The sequence below is a fragment of the Sciurus carolinensis genome, chromosome 5 (genome assembly GCF_902686445.1).
Source record: "Sciurus carolinensis chromosome 5, mSciCar1.2, whole genome shotgun sequence".
NCBI classification, from domain to species: domain Eukaryota; kingdom Metazoa; phylum Chordata; class Mammalia; order Rodentia; family Sciuridae; genus Sciurus; species Sciurus carolinensis.
In genome coordinates, this window is record NC_062217.1 from 832,509 (window position 1) to 845,864 (window position 13,356).

At 57.3% G+C, this 13,356-nt stretch overlaps 1 protein-coding gene across 4 annotated transcripts in view; it reads right to left on the bottom strand.

Moving 5' to 3' along the window:
- The window catches only part of Cul4a (cullin 4A), a 32,849-nt gene that overhangs the window by 11,398 nt on the left and 8,095 nt on the right, over positions 1–13,356 (bottom strand). For 2 of the 4 annotated variants that reach the window (XM_047553550.1, XM_047553551.1), the window contains 9 exons: positions 10,144–10,213; positions 9,495–9,568; positions 7,157–7,319; positions 6,691–6,780; positions 5,410–5,492; positions 3,972–4,039; positions 1,914–2,032; positions 1,126–1,318; positions 14–118 (listed from right to left, as the gene is read on the bottom strand). In XM_047553550.1, the coding sequence (XP_047409506.1) occupies positions 14–118; positions 1,126–1,318; positions 1,914–2,032; positions 3,972–4,039; positions 5,410–5,492; positions 6,691–6,780; positions 7,157–7,319; positions 9,495–9,568; positions 10,144–10,213 (965 nt within the window). Of the gene's footprint in view, positions 1–13; positions 119–1,125; positions 1,319–1,913; positions 2,033–3,971; positions 4,040–5,409; positions 5,493–6,690; positions 6,781–7,156; positions 7,320–9,494; positions 9,569–10,143; positions 10,234–10,563; positions 10,665–11,252; positions 11,363–12,110; positions 12,311–13,356 lie in introns of those variants that run through there. The other 2 variants (XM_047553554.1, XM_047553553.1) reach the window with 2 other exon arrangements.

Genomic DNA, 13,356 nt, shown 5'->3' on the forward strand with positions numbered 1-13,356 from the left:
CCCCAGCGCTCACCGTGGATGAACCTGAAGAGTATCATGATCTTGTCCAGGATCCTCTCCAGCTCCTCATCTGTGGCTTCCTTGTTACCTGCCCGTAGCTTTGAGTCCACGTGCTTAGCTGTGCGAGAGTTGGGAACGCGAGGGGTTGTGGCTCAGGCAGAGTGCTTGCCTGGCCACCTGCACCTGCGTCTCACTCGGGGGCGGGAGGGAGGAGGAGAGAAGGGGCACTGGGCTCCCTCTCTCCCTCGGGCAGCACCTCATCAAAACAGCACTCTTGCACTAAAGGGTAAACACCTAATTTCTGAGACAGGCAATCTCCAGTTATGCAAGAACAAACACTTCCCAGAACTTGAACAAAGTCAAGACTGGAACCTTCATGAAGTAGCTTGAAATACCTTTTCTAACCCCAAATCAAGAAGAAAACCGACTCCAGTATTAACCATTGGGTTCCTGGACTTGCTACTGCACAGAAGCTAGAAAACCCTTTAAGAGCCAAGAATAAGCCAGAGGCGACCTTCTCACAGAACTCTCAGGGCTTCCAGAGGCTAAACCCAAGCATCACTGCAGGGATAAGAGGACTTCTCCCCATGGAGCACTCTGAACGTGCACACCAGCAGACGACCATCTGGTGGGTGCTGCTCCATTTTATACCAGCAACCAACACAGATTCTGAGTCCCTGTGTTATGGTGCCCCTTTACCCTTTTACCTGCTGTGAATTGAAAACACTTTTACTGGCTAATAAGTTTTGAGATCTGAAAAGATTCTGATGTCATGAAATCATCTGCAAAGTGGAAATTCAAAACGGGTCCCCTTTGAGGTCTCCATACTGCCACCTACTCAATACTCAGTCAAAGAGGTAAACGGTAACGAAAGCCTGCGTCACACGGCACGGACTGACGCAACCACGCGCATGCCAAGCATCTGCCCACCTTTCCAGGAGGGCGAGGCCGCGCCTAGCCCAGGAGGACAGCCCGGAACAGCCCTCCTGGTTCCCCCAGTGAGGCCTTGCTTCCCTGTGCAGAACAGCACACACGCCGTGTCCCCAGGAGGCGCGATGAGCCCCCGCAGGAGCCCCAACACTTGAGAACTAGATCGGCCAGTGCCTGGCCTCACTCTCAGCTTACCGATGAGCTCAGCGGGCTTGTTGGGCCTCCTGTTGATGAAGGCCTCAAAGGACTCCTTCATCAAGTTGACGAAGCGCTCATTCCTCTGGAAGCACACCTCCACCACGTGGTCCACTCTGTCCTTGAACTCCAGCAGGTCCTGCACCATGTCTTTGTCCTTCTCAGGGTTGATGACAATCGCTGTCCCGAAAGTCTACAAAAATAACCAGGTGCCACATCAGTGTCAGGCAGCGCCCTAGGGGCCACCAGAACTGCCTACAGACATGGCCAAATACCCGGGGGCAGAGCCTGGGGATGCGACGAGGCCCCGAGCTGGCACCTGATAGCAGCTGGGGCAGGATACCCAGGAGGCCGCGGCAGCACACCCGCCACCTGTGCTCCCAGTGCGGAGGAGCAGCGCTGTGCCCGTGGCAGTGGGACGAGCCAAGGTCCCCACCAGCGCCCAACGGCAAGTCCTGCCACCAGGCTGCACGCGCCGCCCTGGTGTTGGCCGCCACTATTGCTGTCGTCTTTTTTGGGGCGCGGGGACTGGGGATTGAGCTCAGGGGCACTTGACCACTGGGCCACGCCCCCAGCCCTATCTTGCATCTTATTTAGAGACAAGGTCTCACTGAGCTGCTAGGAGCCTCGCTGTTGCTGAGCCTGGCTTTAAACTCGCCATCCTCCTGCCTCAGCCGCCCCCAGCTGCTGGGATCACAGGCATGGGCAACTCGCCCAGTGCTGCTGTCCTAAGAAAGCACGTGCTGCGTGTGACCTGGCAGAACAGGCAGCCCGTGACAGCCACACACCTTGATGTACTCGCTCCAGTGCTGCAGCAGTGCCTGCTGCCCGCCCTTCACCCGGCTGAACAGCTGGTACATCTGCGTGAGGTCGGGCACTCTGTTCTCATCCAGCAGGTGGTCAAGTCCTAGGTGCAGAAATGCAGGCAGGTTATGGCAGCACCCGGCACCTGTGGCCTGCCAGAAGGTGGCATGGCCACATCATGGGAATGTGAGGGCACACAGCACGCGCTGCCTACTTCTACGTGGTAAGCTAGCCCCGCCAGACACTGTGACGGGCCTCGGTAGGTGGACCTCCTTTCCCAAGCACGCTGGGAGACGTGTTATTTATTTCTTCCTGTCGCTGAATCTCTCATTTCACTAATGTACAACAGTCACAAACCATTTACACCAACTGTTCCTTCTGGGGATTCATGCGGCAAATCATTTCTGGCTTAGTCCCTAGTAGGAAAACATTTGCTATGAGATAGGCGCAAATCTTCTGGTTGATTAATTTACTCTCACGTAGTAAGTTGTGAGATAAACACTTCTCATCAAATACTGGGAAGATTTCTTTTTTTGGTACCGGGGATTGAACTCAGGAGCACTCGACCACTGAGTCACATCCCTAGCCCTATTTTGTATTTAATTTAGAGAGAAGGTCTCACTGAGTTGCTTAGCACCTCACTTTTGTTGAGGCTGGCTTTGAACTCAAGATCCTCCTGCCTTAGCCTCTCAGGTCAGTGGAATTAAGGCGTGTGCCCCCGTGTCTGGCTTACTCTGAAGATTTAACATAGCATTTTTAGGCTTTTATTGTTTGCAGCTATGTTCTAGACACTGCCTCCTGGCACCTGGCCTGCACCCGGGCAGGAGGTAGGCCTGTATGGCACAGGTGGTGAGCGAGCTGCTGTGTGCAGCTAGAGTACCTAGCTCCCACCACTTCTCCACATAACTCCTCACCCATGGTTTTCTAGTTTTTCTTTCTGAAAACCTAAACAGTGTCCTATTGAAAATTTTAAAATGTAGCTTTTTATTTTTTAAATGCTTCTAAAAAAATTCAGAATAAGCTTTTACACGTATAATTCACCATTTTCTTACAACCATTTTGCTCAAAGTATACACTGAAACAATACAATTTTCTGCTATTTACTTGAAGTCTTCTTTTCTTAGAGAGTGACTCCTTTTCAACAAAATACCTGTTACAAAATTTTTGAATGCATTTGTTTTTAGGTGGACAATACATGAGGTCCTCATGCATGCGAGAATTTTCCAGCTATGCAGGTTTTCTTGGGTGTAGGTAGAAAACACCTCCGATTGAAACCGTGTGGCCCAGGCACCAGTGTCAATGTGGAGTGGGCATGACTGTGTTGTGGGTCCTTCGAGACCAAGTCACTGCACCCAGCACAGTCTCCTGTGACCTCAGATGCTCAGGGATGTCAACGGTCCCCTTCCAGCTTTCCCCAGCTGGCACCTGGGGACACTGGGGACAGGACTACTAGCCACACAGCAGAGCCCAAGTCAGAACATGTCTAGGCAGGACCCAGGCCACCCCAGATGGAGCCTCAGGTACACTGGCATGGGAGAGCTGCAGCCCCAAACACCTGGACGTCGCAGAGTGACCAAGTGCCGGGGCTCTGAAAGACCAGGCTGCTGGTCACAGCCACTGGGAGAGCTTCAGGGAGGGAGCGCAACCCTGAAGATGGCAGAGCCCACTTCTCTTCCTCAGGAACAGGAGAGGTTGAGCCTCTGCCCTGAGGACCACATTCTGGCCATCTACTCAATGAGGCGGCCGTGCACACCTGCCGAGACTTGACCACCACAGGCTCAGGACGTGCAGGACGCCCAGCACAGGCATCGCGCTGGGAGCGCCTCTGCTCCTGGGCAGCAGCCACTGTGGGCTCCCTGCACTTCCTGTTGGCCTGAGGGCTTGCTGGCTGGGCGCCGCTCTCTCCACCTTCATTGCCAGCTGCCGTGCTCGCTGCAGACTTGTGCCCGCCTTGTGAGAGCCAGTCCCGGGCCCTCCCCCAGGCCTCCCCGCCTGCTCCTGCGGAGGCCGGCACGCGCATCCACTCACACAGTGGAATCTACCTTTCTGCAGAATCGCTGTCAAGTGTTCTCCCAGCAGCTGCTTCTCCACACAGGCTATCAGTGGTTTCCTGCAGAGGCAGCAGAGAGCGGCGTCAGGAACAGAAGAATGGTCAGCCGCAAGGTGAGGCCAGACACCCCCCACAGCAGCTCAGGGCAGCCCATGGCCCAGCTTCTCACGCCAACCAAGCTGGCCCGAGATTCTACATGCAACCTGCTCAATGGCTCTCTCTGGCAGAGAGCGGGCACCCAGGGAGATGGTCTAGCTGGATGGCAGCTACAGATGCAGTTCCTGCTCTGCCTTCTACCACGGGACATTACTGCCCACTGTGGGCATTCCCTGAACAGTACACGGAGCCTGTAGGCAGGCTGGTCTGCTCTGGGCTGGCCTGGGGGGCACGCCGCTGTCCCTGAGAAGTGGCAGCCCGGGCTGTGGCTCTCCTGTGCAGACTGCCTTCTCCCGCACCTCCCCACCTGGCCTGTACCCCTTCCCTCGTCTCCTGCGGCAGCCCTGAGACCCACACCCACTTCTGTCCTCCTGTTCCCAATGGACGGGATTCTGTGCTTTGTGGATGTCCACCCCCCTGCCTGCAGTGCACAGGGGCCATGTGGAGTGGGCGCTGGAGGGTCTGGAATTCAGTAAGCAAGACGCCTCGTCCACGGGACACACAGCCATCTCCCACAACCTGTCCATCACCCACAGCTCAGTTTCATTTTCGGTTCTTTTCAGATCAGAGCATGTGCTGCATCTCAAGGCTTGCTGACCTTAGGTACGTTCACCTCAGAGTCGGGAGGAAACTTCCTAACGTGCCATCTGTGCAAAACTTGCGGCAGCCCCGTGGAGAATGGAGGGGTCAGTACTCTCCTCCACAACACGCCCGGGGACAGGGAGTGCAGAGAGGCACTTGCTTGGTGCCTGTTGGCCCTTCTGCCGGCCCCCGGAGGGACCCTCTCCCCTGCCCCAGGAACCAGCTGCACAGGCAGTCCCAAGCAGCCCTGTGCACCCAGCTCCAGGCTCTGCCCCCTCCTCCTGCCTGGCCTCCACCACAGAGCTGAGTTCTGCACCTGTCACCACATTCAGCTTCCTGTCCGGAGCTTGCCGCGGTTCCCGGGACACTCACACCACTCCCTGCTCCCCCTCGCTACCCCTCAGCCTCAGGAAAGAAACCGTGAAACGAGGAGTCAGTGTGACCGTCCCACAGTGAGCTGCAGTCACAAAGAGGTCGCCACAAAGGTTGCAGTGCCAGGGCCTCGTGTTCCGCGGGGGCTGCCGCTAAGTCCTTGGCTGGACCTGCTCCCCGTGGCACTCAGAGTGACCACACGGCGAGGCCAGCAGAAGCAAAGTGCCCCAGGAGCGGGATGCACGCAGGGCACAAGGTGCCTTCCACACCAGCGCCAGCCAGACCTGACTGCCAGGCAGGTGGCCGAGGAGCAGACTCACTGTGTGCTGTGGTCCAGGTATGTGATCACGCGGTCTCCCTCCTCCTCCAGACGTTTACTCACGTGGTTAAGGTACTCGGGGACCTTCCGGAGGAATGTGGAACACATCAGTCGCACAAAGAACCCAAACCCTGCTTTCCTCATGAGATTAAAAAGACAAACGCTGACCACGTGGGGGCTGGGGAGCACGAGGGTCAGCTGGGGTTGAACCTTCTCCCGGGAGGCCCGAGCTGGGCTCATGTCTCCCCTGCCCAGTGCCATTCCCTCCTTGAGGCCTATGGACAGCAGGGCAGCACCTGAGGGAGGGCACTGGACCTGCCACAACCCCAGGCCCAGAAGGTGCCAGAGGACCCTGCGCATGACCGCACAGCAGTGCCTGGCTCTCAGCGAAGCACCCCTGGAAAACCAGGCCTGGGACCAGCCAGGTCTGTGCTGAGCCCTGTAGGTGACCAGGTCGGCCCAGTGGACTCCTCTAGGGCTCTCGCATCTGGGAAGCTCCTACCAGGTGTTTTTTTTTGGTACTGGGATCGAACCCAGGGGAGCTTGACAAGTAAGCCACGCACCCAGTCCTTTTTAAAACTATTTTATTACGAGATAGGGTCTCACTGAGTTGCTGAGGCTCTTGCTAAGTTGCTTAGGCTGGTTCTGAACTTAGCATCCTCCTGCCTCAGTCAACAAGCCACCAGCTACATAGGATTTTGGGGGAATTTTTTCCCCCAATATTTTCTAGAGATGAAAAACTTAATGGGGCTGGGTGTGGTGGCCCACAGCACATCTGTGATCCCAGTGGCTTGGGAGGCCCAGGCAGGAGGATCATGAGTTCAAAGCCAACCTCAGCAATGGCGAGGCACTAAGCAGCTCAGTGAGACCCTGTCTCTAAATTAAATACAAAATAGGGCTGGGATGTGGCTCAGTGGTAAGTGCCCCTGAGTTCCATCCCTGGTACCCTCCCCCAAAAAACCAAACAAAACTTTGATGGGTTTTCTTTTCTGTTTAGGGTTTACTTTTTCCTCTTGATTAAGCTTGAGATTCTTTACTATTTCAGAAAACATCTTGTGGGCTTTTCATCTGTAGCAGGAGGGCAAAATACAGTTTCTAAGTGAAGGGAAGGAAATTAGATCCTTACTAGGGTGGGAATAAGCTCACCACTGGGGACTCTGGCCAGACCGAGCTCCTGGAGACTTGGAAGACCTACAGATGGGAGGGGAGCCAACCCCAGCACCAGCCAGGAGCACAGCTGGAGAGCCAGGATAGGCAGTTCAGATGCAGCCCAGGGTCTCACCTCTCTCTCTTGCATTAATCTTTGGCCTTCTGCAGCATATAAACAATTAGTTTCTTCCAAAAATTTCAGCTCAAACGAATCTTTGTACACCTAAGAAACAAGCAGTTACTGACCAATTTCAGTGAAGAAGCCTCCAGGGTTAAGGACCCCCCTCCTGAGGCAGCCCTGTGCCCAGCTGCCAGCACCACCTGTTGCTGGGCTCCCCTGGCAGCACCCTGGGCCCTGCACCTGCAGGGTGCTGAGCCATTAAATGGCATAACTTGTTTGTCCTTTAGAGTGTACTGATATTTATTTCCAGTTTTGTCACCTGGTTTTATGTTTATGGTACATTTCCTATGAAAATCATCATTTTAACATGGTCACATCTATCAGTCTTTCCTCCTGCAGCTCCTGGTGAATGGCCAGACTGAGTGCCACACCCTCCTCAGCCTTAAAGACCTCCCCGTTTCCTCACCAGCAGGCTCACCTGAAGGTCTGAGAGCATGCCCAGCAGGCTGCGCAGCAGGCTCCTGTCCACGGCTTCACCACTGCGCTCCCGTTCGATCAGTAGGAGGATCCCGTCGATGGTCTTACTCTGAACCATCTTGTCACTGATGATGTGGTTTCTGAAAAGCTCCAATCCCATGTCCCTGGACAACGGTGAAGACACACCGAACTTCGTGCCTCAGACCCTCCAGCTGTGCCATGTGCCTCATTCAGGGTTGCTCTTCACTAGCCCCCACACCTAAAACCGTCTATTTCTGGTCAGTCCAGTACGCCTTGTCTCCTTCCCTACAGGATGCTCATTGTCCTGGACAGGTCAGGCTGACCACCCCAAGAGGTATGAGCCCAGCTTATGCCTGCAGCTGACTGTCCAAACTGCCCACTGCCCAGCACACTCCTGGCCCCAGCTCACCTCACCCCCTCCTCCTGGGGCCTATCCTTTTCCCTCTGCCGGCCCGAGCTCCCTCTCCAGGCACTGGGGCCCCGGGGCTGGGTGGGTCCTTTCCAAGAGCAGATCTGAAAGTCATGCATCCTTAGCTCAAAGCCTGCATCTGGGGCAGGTGACGAAGCCACCAGGTGACCACCCAGACCCTGACACAAATCTGCACTGTGCTTCAGAACTCCAGTGGGTCCCTAATTGCTGAACCCCACAAAAAAGAGGGGATGAACTCAGCTGCTGGGCTCCGGCTGTGCACCCCAGCTGGCACCTCGGGGGCAGCACTGGGGCTGCGTATGAGCACGGGGGTGTACGGTGCTGTGGTGGACACGAGGTCTGGAAGCCAGTGGTGGTCTGTGCATGGGAGATGAGCCATTCACCTTGGCTGGAGCAGTGAAGGGCAGCAGGCAGGCCCAGCCACTAGGTGTCAATCTTAGCTCTGCTACTTGGCTGGGTAACAGGGAACTGGGGCAGGAACTCGACCTCTCTGTACCTGTCCTTTACGGTGACAGGGGACCAGTGTGAGCTGCTGCTCTGGAGGTGCTGCAGACAGGCTGCTGGTGCTCCCACTGCAGACCCCTGACAGCCCCAGGTCAGAGGCTGTGGGCAGCCATGCAGGCCGGACCACCAGGCTCCTGACGTGCCCGATCTGCTGGACGCCCTACTTCCCTTCTTCTGCCGTCTCAGTGGCAGGCACCACCCACCCTGGCCCCCACTTCAAAGCTCAGGCCCAGGCTGCCATCAGCTGGCCCTCCTGCTGCGGTGCTGCCTCAGGCACCAGGAATGGGTCCTCTGGCCACTCAGCCTCTCCTTCAGCTTTGCTGGCCCGTGCAGTGGACTGGGGGTGGTGAGCCCGCTTTATACCACAGGTGATGCTTACAGTTCACCTGACGAGTTATGCTATAAGCTGCTGCCAAACACGAGTCCAGCTTGGGATCCTGACAACTCAGAGCAGGTGACTTCATCTCTGTCTTAGTGTCTAAAAAACGGGGATGGTAATGGTCGTGCCGGGAGCACTGGGTGCCCTCCCTCTCAGTTCCGGGGGGCAGAGACACCCTGTACTGTGCTGTGATCATTTCTACTGCCTCATCCTGTCTTGTGTACAGGGCCCACGTGGACGTCCAGTGCGAGACGTGGGGCCAAAAGCAGCCAGGAGTAAAGGGTAACAGGGAATGGTGACAAGGAGGGGCAGCACCTGGGAAGGAAGAGCCCCAGTTACGTGGAATGCAACAGCAGGCTCCGAGGGAGGAAGCCAGGGGGCCACACCACCTCGGGAGGAAGGATGGAGGAGGAGCGAGCACCTCACGGGTGAAGGACAGCAGAGTGCGACTGTGCTTTATTTTAGGTGGGAAAGCAATGAGCCACAGCAACCGAGAACAAGATGACTTGGAGACGGGACGTCGTTAGACAGGCCTCCACTTCAAGCTAGCCACTGTTAGGGAAGCCGAGGGGAGGGCTCTTGGGCCCTCGGGGACCCCGAGCAGCATCGGGGGAGCTCCCACCTTACCCAGCCCCTGCAGGGAGGCAGAGGATGGGAGGCAGAGGCAGAAGGGACAGGCCTGCACCCAAGAAGCCAGGGTCGTCAGGGGCAGGCGGGCCCAAGGGGCCTTGGGTATCAGGCCCTGGCTAGCAGTCTTCAGTTTCAGCTGAAAAGCAGCTCAGCTCAGCCTCAAATGCAGGCAGCCAGAGGGAGAGGCCAGGTCCTGGGTCTTCACCCCACACAGGCCGGGCTGTGCAGAGGACCCGAGGAAGGCCCAGGGCGTCATGACCCCAGCCCAGCACCCTGGTGCCCTCACTGCGCATCCAGGACCCCTCGCCTCACCCGCTCTGCCGTGAGGACCCAGCTGCCCTGTGCTGCACCTGCACTGTGGCTGGTCACACTCACCAGATGGAGGGCAGCAGGGAGTTCTGCAGGACGTAGGTGCGGTCCAAGAACAGGAAGATGCCTCTGACCATGATCTGGGGACCAGAAGGGCAGTTGTCCCTCCAGAGCAGGCCTCTTGGACGCCGCCACACGCGCCACTGTGAAGCTCCATCGCCTCTGGATGGAAAGACGCTCCTGCCACGGCCTCGCCTGCTGGAGTCAGCTTTTCTGCCGTGCTTGACAAGCTCTCACTACCACACCCTGACGGCAGGGACTGTGAAGGGCCTCAAACCCGGTCGCTTCCGCTGGCGTGACACAGCCCTTTAGACTAGGGGACCCACTGGGTCTTCTAAGCCAGCTCTTGTTCCACTGCCCGCGGCTCCTAGGTGCCTGCGCGGTCTGACTCAAGTAAGCCAGGGCAGAGGCAGTACGGCCGCGAAGGGCGCCCATGCCCAGACCAGCAGACGCCTCACTGCTGCGGAGACCCCTCTCCTCTCACTTGGGTCCCGACTGACAGTCAGGCTGCTAAGACTGTCCCCTGGCTAAGAAGAGAGGCACGGAGCCAGAGCAGCCACAGCCAGCAGACGGCCGCCCCTCGGGGAATCCTCCGGTGAGGGTGGGGTCCCGGCTGGCTGCTGCCTTCCCGACCAGGAGGGAAGCCCACACTCACCATCTGTCTGCAGTGATCCTGCCAGCAGGCGTTGATCTTCTTCAGGAACACGAGGCTGTCGAGCGCATCTGTGAGAGCTGCTAAGGAAACCTTCGAGGCACGGCCCTGAGCACCGTGGCCCAGCTCCACCCAGGCGCCTCTGCAGTACCACGCCTGCCGCTCCAGGCCGGGCTCTGTGCTTCCCCCACACCCACAAGCCGAAACCCCAGGCACAAGGCGGCAAGACTTCCAGGAGCTGCCTGCCCCTCTGCATGGGTGCGCTGCGAGGAGGTGCCCTCAACCAAAGGCCAACCTGGGTGCCTGGACGTCGACTCCGGCCTTGCGCCTGTGGTTTATGGCCACCCGGTTCAAGGGACCGTGTGACAGCAGCCCCAAGGGACCAAGGGCACCACTCCCAAGCCATGTGCATGGCTCACTCACCTGAATTGACCCAGGCACAGCCTGCACACCCTGGGCCACGCCATCCTCAACCCTCCAGTTCCCGAGCCCTCCTTCCCTTGCTTCACTGGTATGTTCAGGCCCTGCCAGTTGAACCAAGCCACAGGGCCACAGTCAGGGTGGCTGGACCACAGCCCCACCCAGCAAAGGGCATTCACTGGACGCAGCTCTGCTGCTGGGACACCCCTGCACATGGAGGGACAATGGCTATTAATAGCGCCGGGAGCTGGCAGCTGAGAGGAGGCAGCGATGGGCCTCTTCTGGCTGCAGTGAACATTGGCTTCCTTTCTACAGCAGACATGGTCTCCCTCTCAACCAGGTCTGAGCTGAGCTCCACACACAGAGCGCCGGGCTCCGGACGGAGATCCCGAGCATTCTGGGTCTGCCCTGCACTGAGCTCCACCCAAGCGCCCTGGCCTTCTTGTTTCTCTCTTCTTGCCAGTTGGCCCCCTCCCTCTGAACGGGAAAGCCTCTCCAAGGTTTTCCTGATTTCTCCACTGCAAGAGGACAGTCACCCGACACATGGTCCTGCTGCCCACTCCTGTCCAGGAACAGCCGGGCACACATGCCAGGCACTCTGATGTCCTCCCAACAAGGCCCACCCCAGTCTGCCTGCCCTGAGCAGCAGATCCCCCACCGCAGGGCGAAGTCCTGGCTTTGGGGGTCCCTACCTTGGTGTCGCCTCCTTGGCTGCCCCTTTGGAGTCGGGCCTGCAGCAGCCACTCCGAACTTCTGCTGGGTACTCTTGTCCTCCCTGCCAGGCCTCTGCACAGGTGCCTGCCACCTTCACCTCCGCCCTCACAGGGCACCAAGGTCACCCACCCTCAGTGCTGCCACCAGGCATGCTGGCTGCAGAGTTCAAGGACTCTGTGGCAGGAAAGCCGATATTCATGCATCTGTCACCCTGGAGGAAGGCGAGTTCCAAGGGACAGAATCCCACTCTATTCAGACCTTTCCCAGGCCTTGCCAGATGCCCGGCAGGTCGTGCATGGCTGCACGGCGCCCCCAGCCCACAACTGGCCCCTGTGTTCTACTTTATCTTTATTCTGACAAAGTGATCCTCACAGGACAGTTGGATCCTGTGTGTGTGTGTGTGTGTGTGTGTGTGTGTGTGTGTGTGTTCCTAGGGATTGGACCCAGGGGCACTCTACTACTGAGCTGCATCCCCAGTCCTTGAACTTAAGACCCTCCTGCCTCAGCCTCCCAAGTTGCTGGAACTGCAGATTTGCGTCACCATGCCTGGCTCTCTTGGGTTCTTGGAAAATCTGTAAGAACTGTTGGTTGCTCACAGATTTAAGTCCAGCTCCTTCGGTGCATTACCAGTCCCTGGTCCCGTCTAGGATCTCCTGGGCCCCATCAGCCCACCAGTTCTAGGCATGCAAACTGCTCAAGGTCCCCAGGAACACCTCCGCACTCTGCCTCATTCTGTCCGAGAGATCCTGCTGTCCAGGGGCACTGCCCAGTGCCTGTCCTGACGCCCAAGGCTGAACACGTCTGACCCCGAGGTGCCACACATCTAAGGAGGATACTGCATGTGAGTGTCTTCTGTCCTCTTCTATGGAAACAGTGGTGAGTTTCACAATCATGGTTTTGTCACAGCACCAGAGGAAATATTGGCCCCTGGCTCTACCACAGGTCTGTGGCCCCTGGACAGTGGGCATCAGGCAGGGCAGTCACTTTTCTGCTTTCCAGTATGAGTACATGAGGCCGGAAGCAAGCACTTGCTGATCACTGAATCAATGAACACTTTAGTCAATCACAGGGCAGGATTCACTGGCAGGGGTAATCTGAGCAGGTAATCAAAAAGCAGTTTTCAAGCCAACTGAGATTAGGGGAAGCAGCTCCAGCAGACTGACGTGACAGCAGCTGCTCATAAGGCCGACCAGCGCCCCCAGGGGTGTCCTGAGATAAGTGGGCACTGGCAGGTTCCCAAAGGCATGTGGCCACCTCGTCCTGCACGTCCTCACAGTCAGCAGCACAGAGCTCTGTCACAAAGTTTGGTGGAGGGGATCTCACACACCCATGTTGGCAGCCATGCAGACCCTGCCTGAGTGGAAGCACCTTGCCCTGCACTTCACAGCCTCAATATCCACATCCAACGCCACCAACTGTGGCTGCCCTGAGGTGGCCCCAACCTACTCAAGATGGGGGCGAAGGGGAGAAAGAATCCTGAGTCAGAAGAACTGAGAAGCTGGCAGGTCCCAGACACCTCCTTCTCCACGTGAAGATGGGGGCCAGGAAGGACAGTCCTCTGCAATGACTGAATCTGCCTTCTAACGCAGTCAAGGGAGACCAGTGGCTGTGGCAGGGAGAGGGGCTGGGGACCGTGCTGAGGCAGGTCAAAGAGTCTCAGTCTCCTCATAGACATGAGTCACAGATGGGGGACAGCAAATCCCAAGACGCCCTCGCTGTCCCCAGCACGTGCCTGGTGGCACCCTCCCCTTGACTTGAGAGCCACAGGCGCCATCCCTCCATGGACTGTGTGCGAGGTGCAGTCTTGGCAGACCAGAGGCAGCACACAGTCATCCTGAGAGGCAGCCTGGAGCTGGGAGTGCCGGCCAACGCCAGGAAGAAAGCAGGGCCTTGTTCAGACAGGACTGAATTCTGCACCTTGCTGACACCTGCATTTCGGCCTTAAGACTGAGCAGAGAAACCTCTGAGCCACGGACTCCTGACAGACACTGGGAGCAGGACCGGGCATCTGAGCTGTGGCATCTGTCCCAGGATTTGCTACACATTCAGGAAACCAGTACAGATGGTTTTTACTAGAACCAA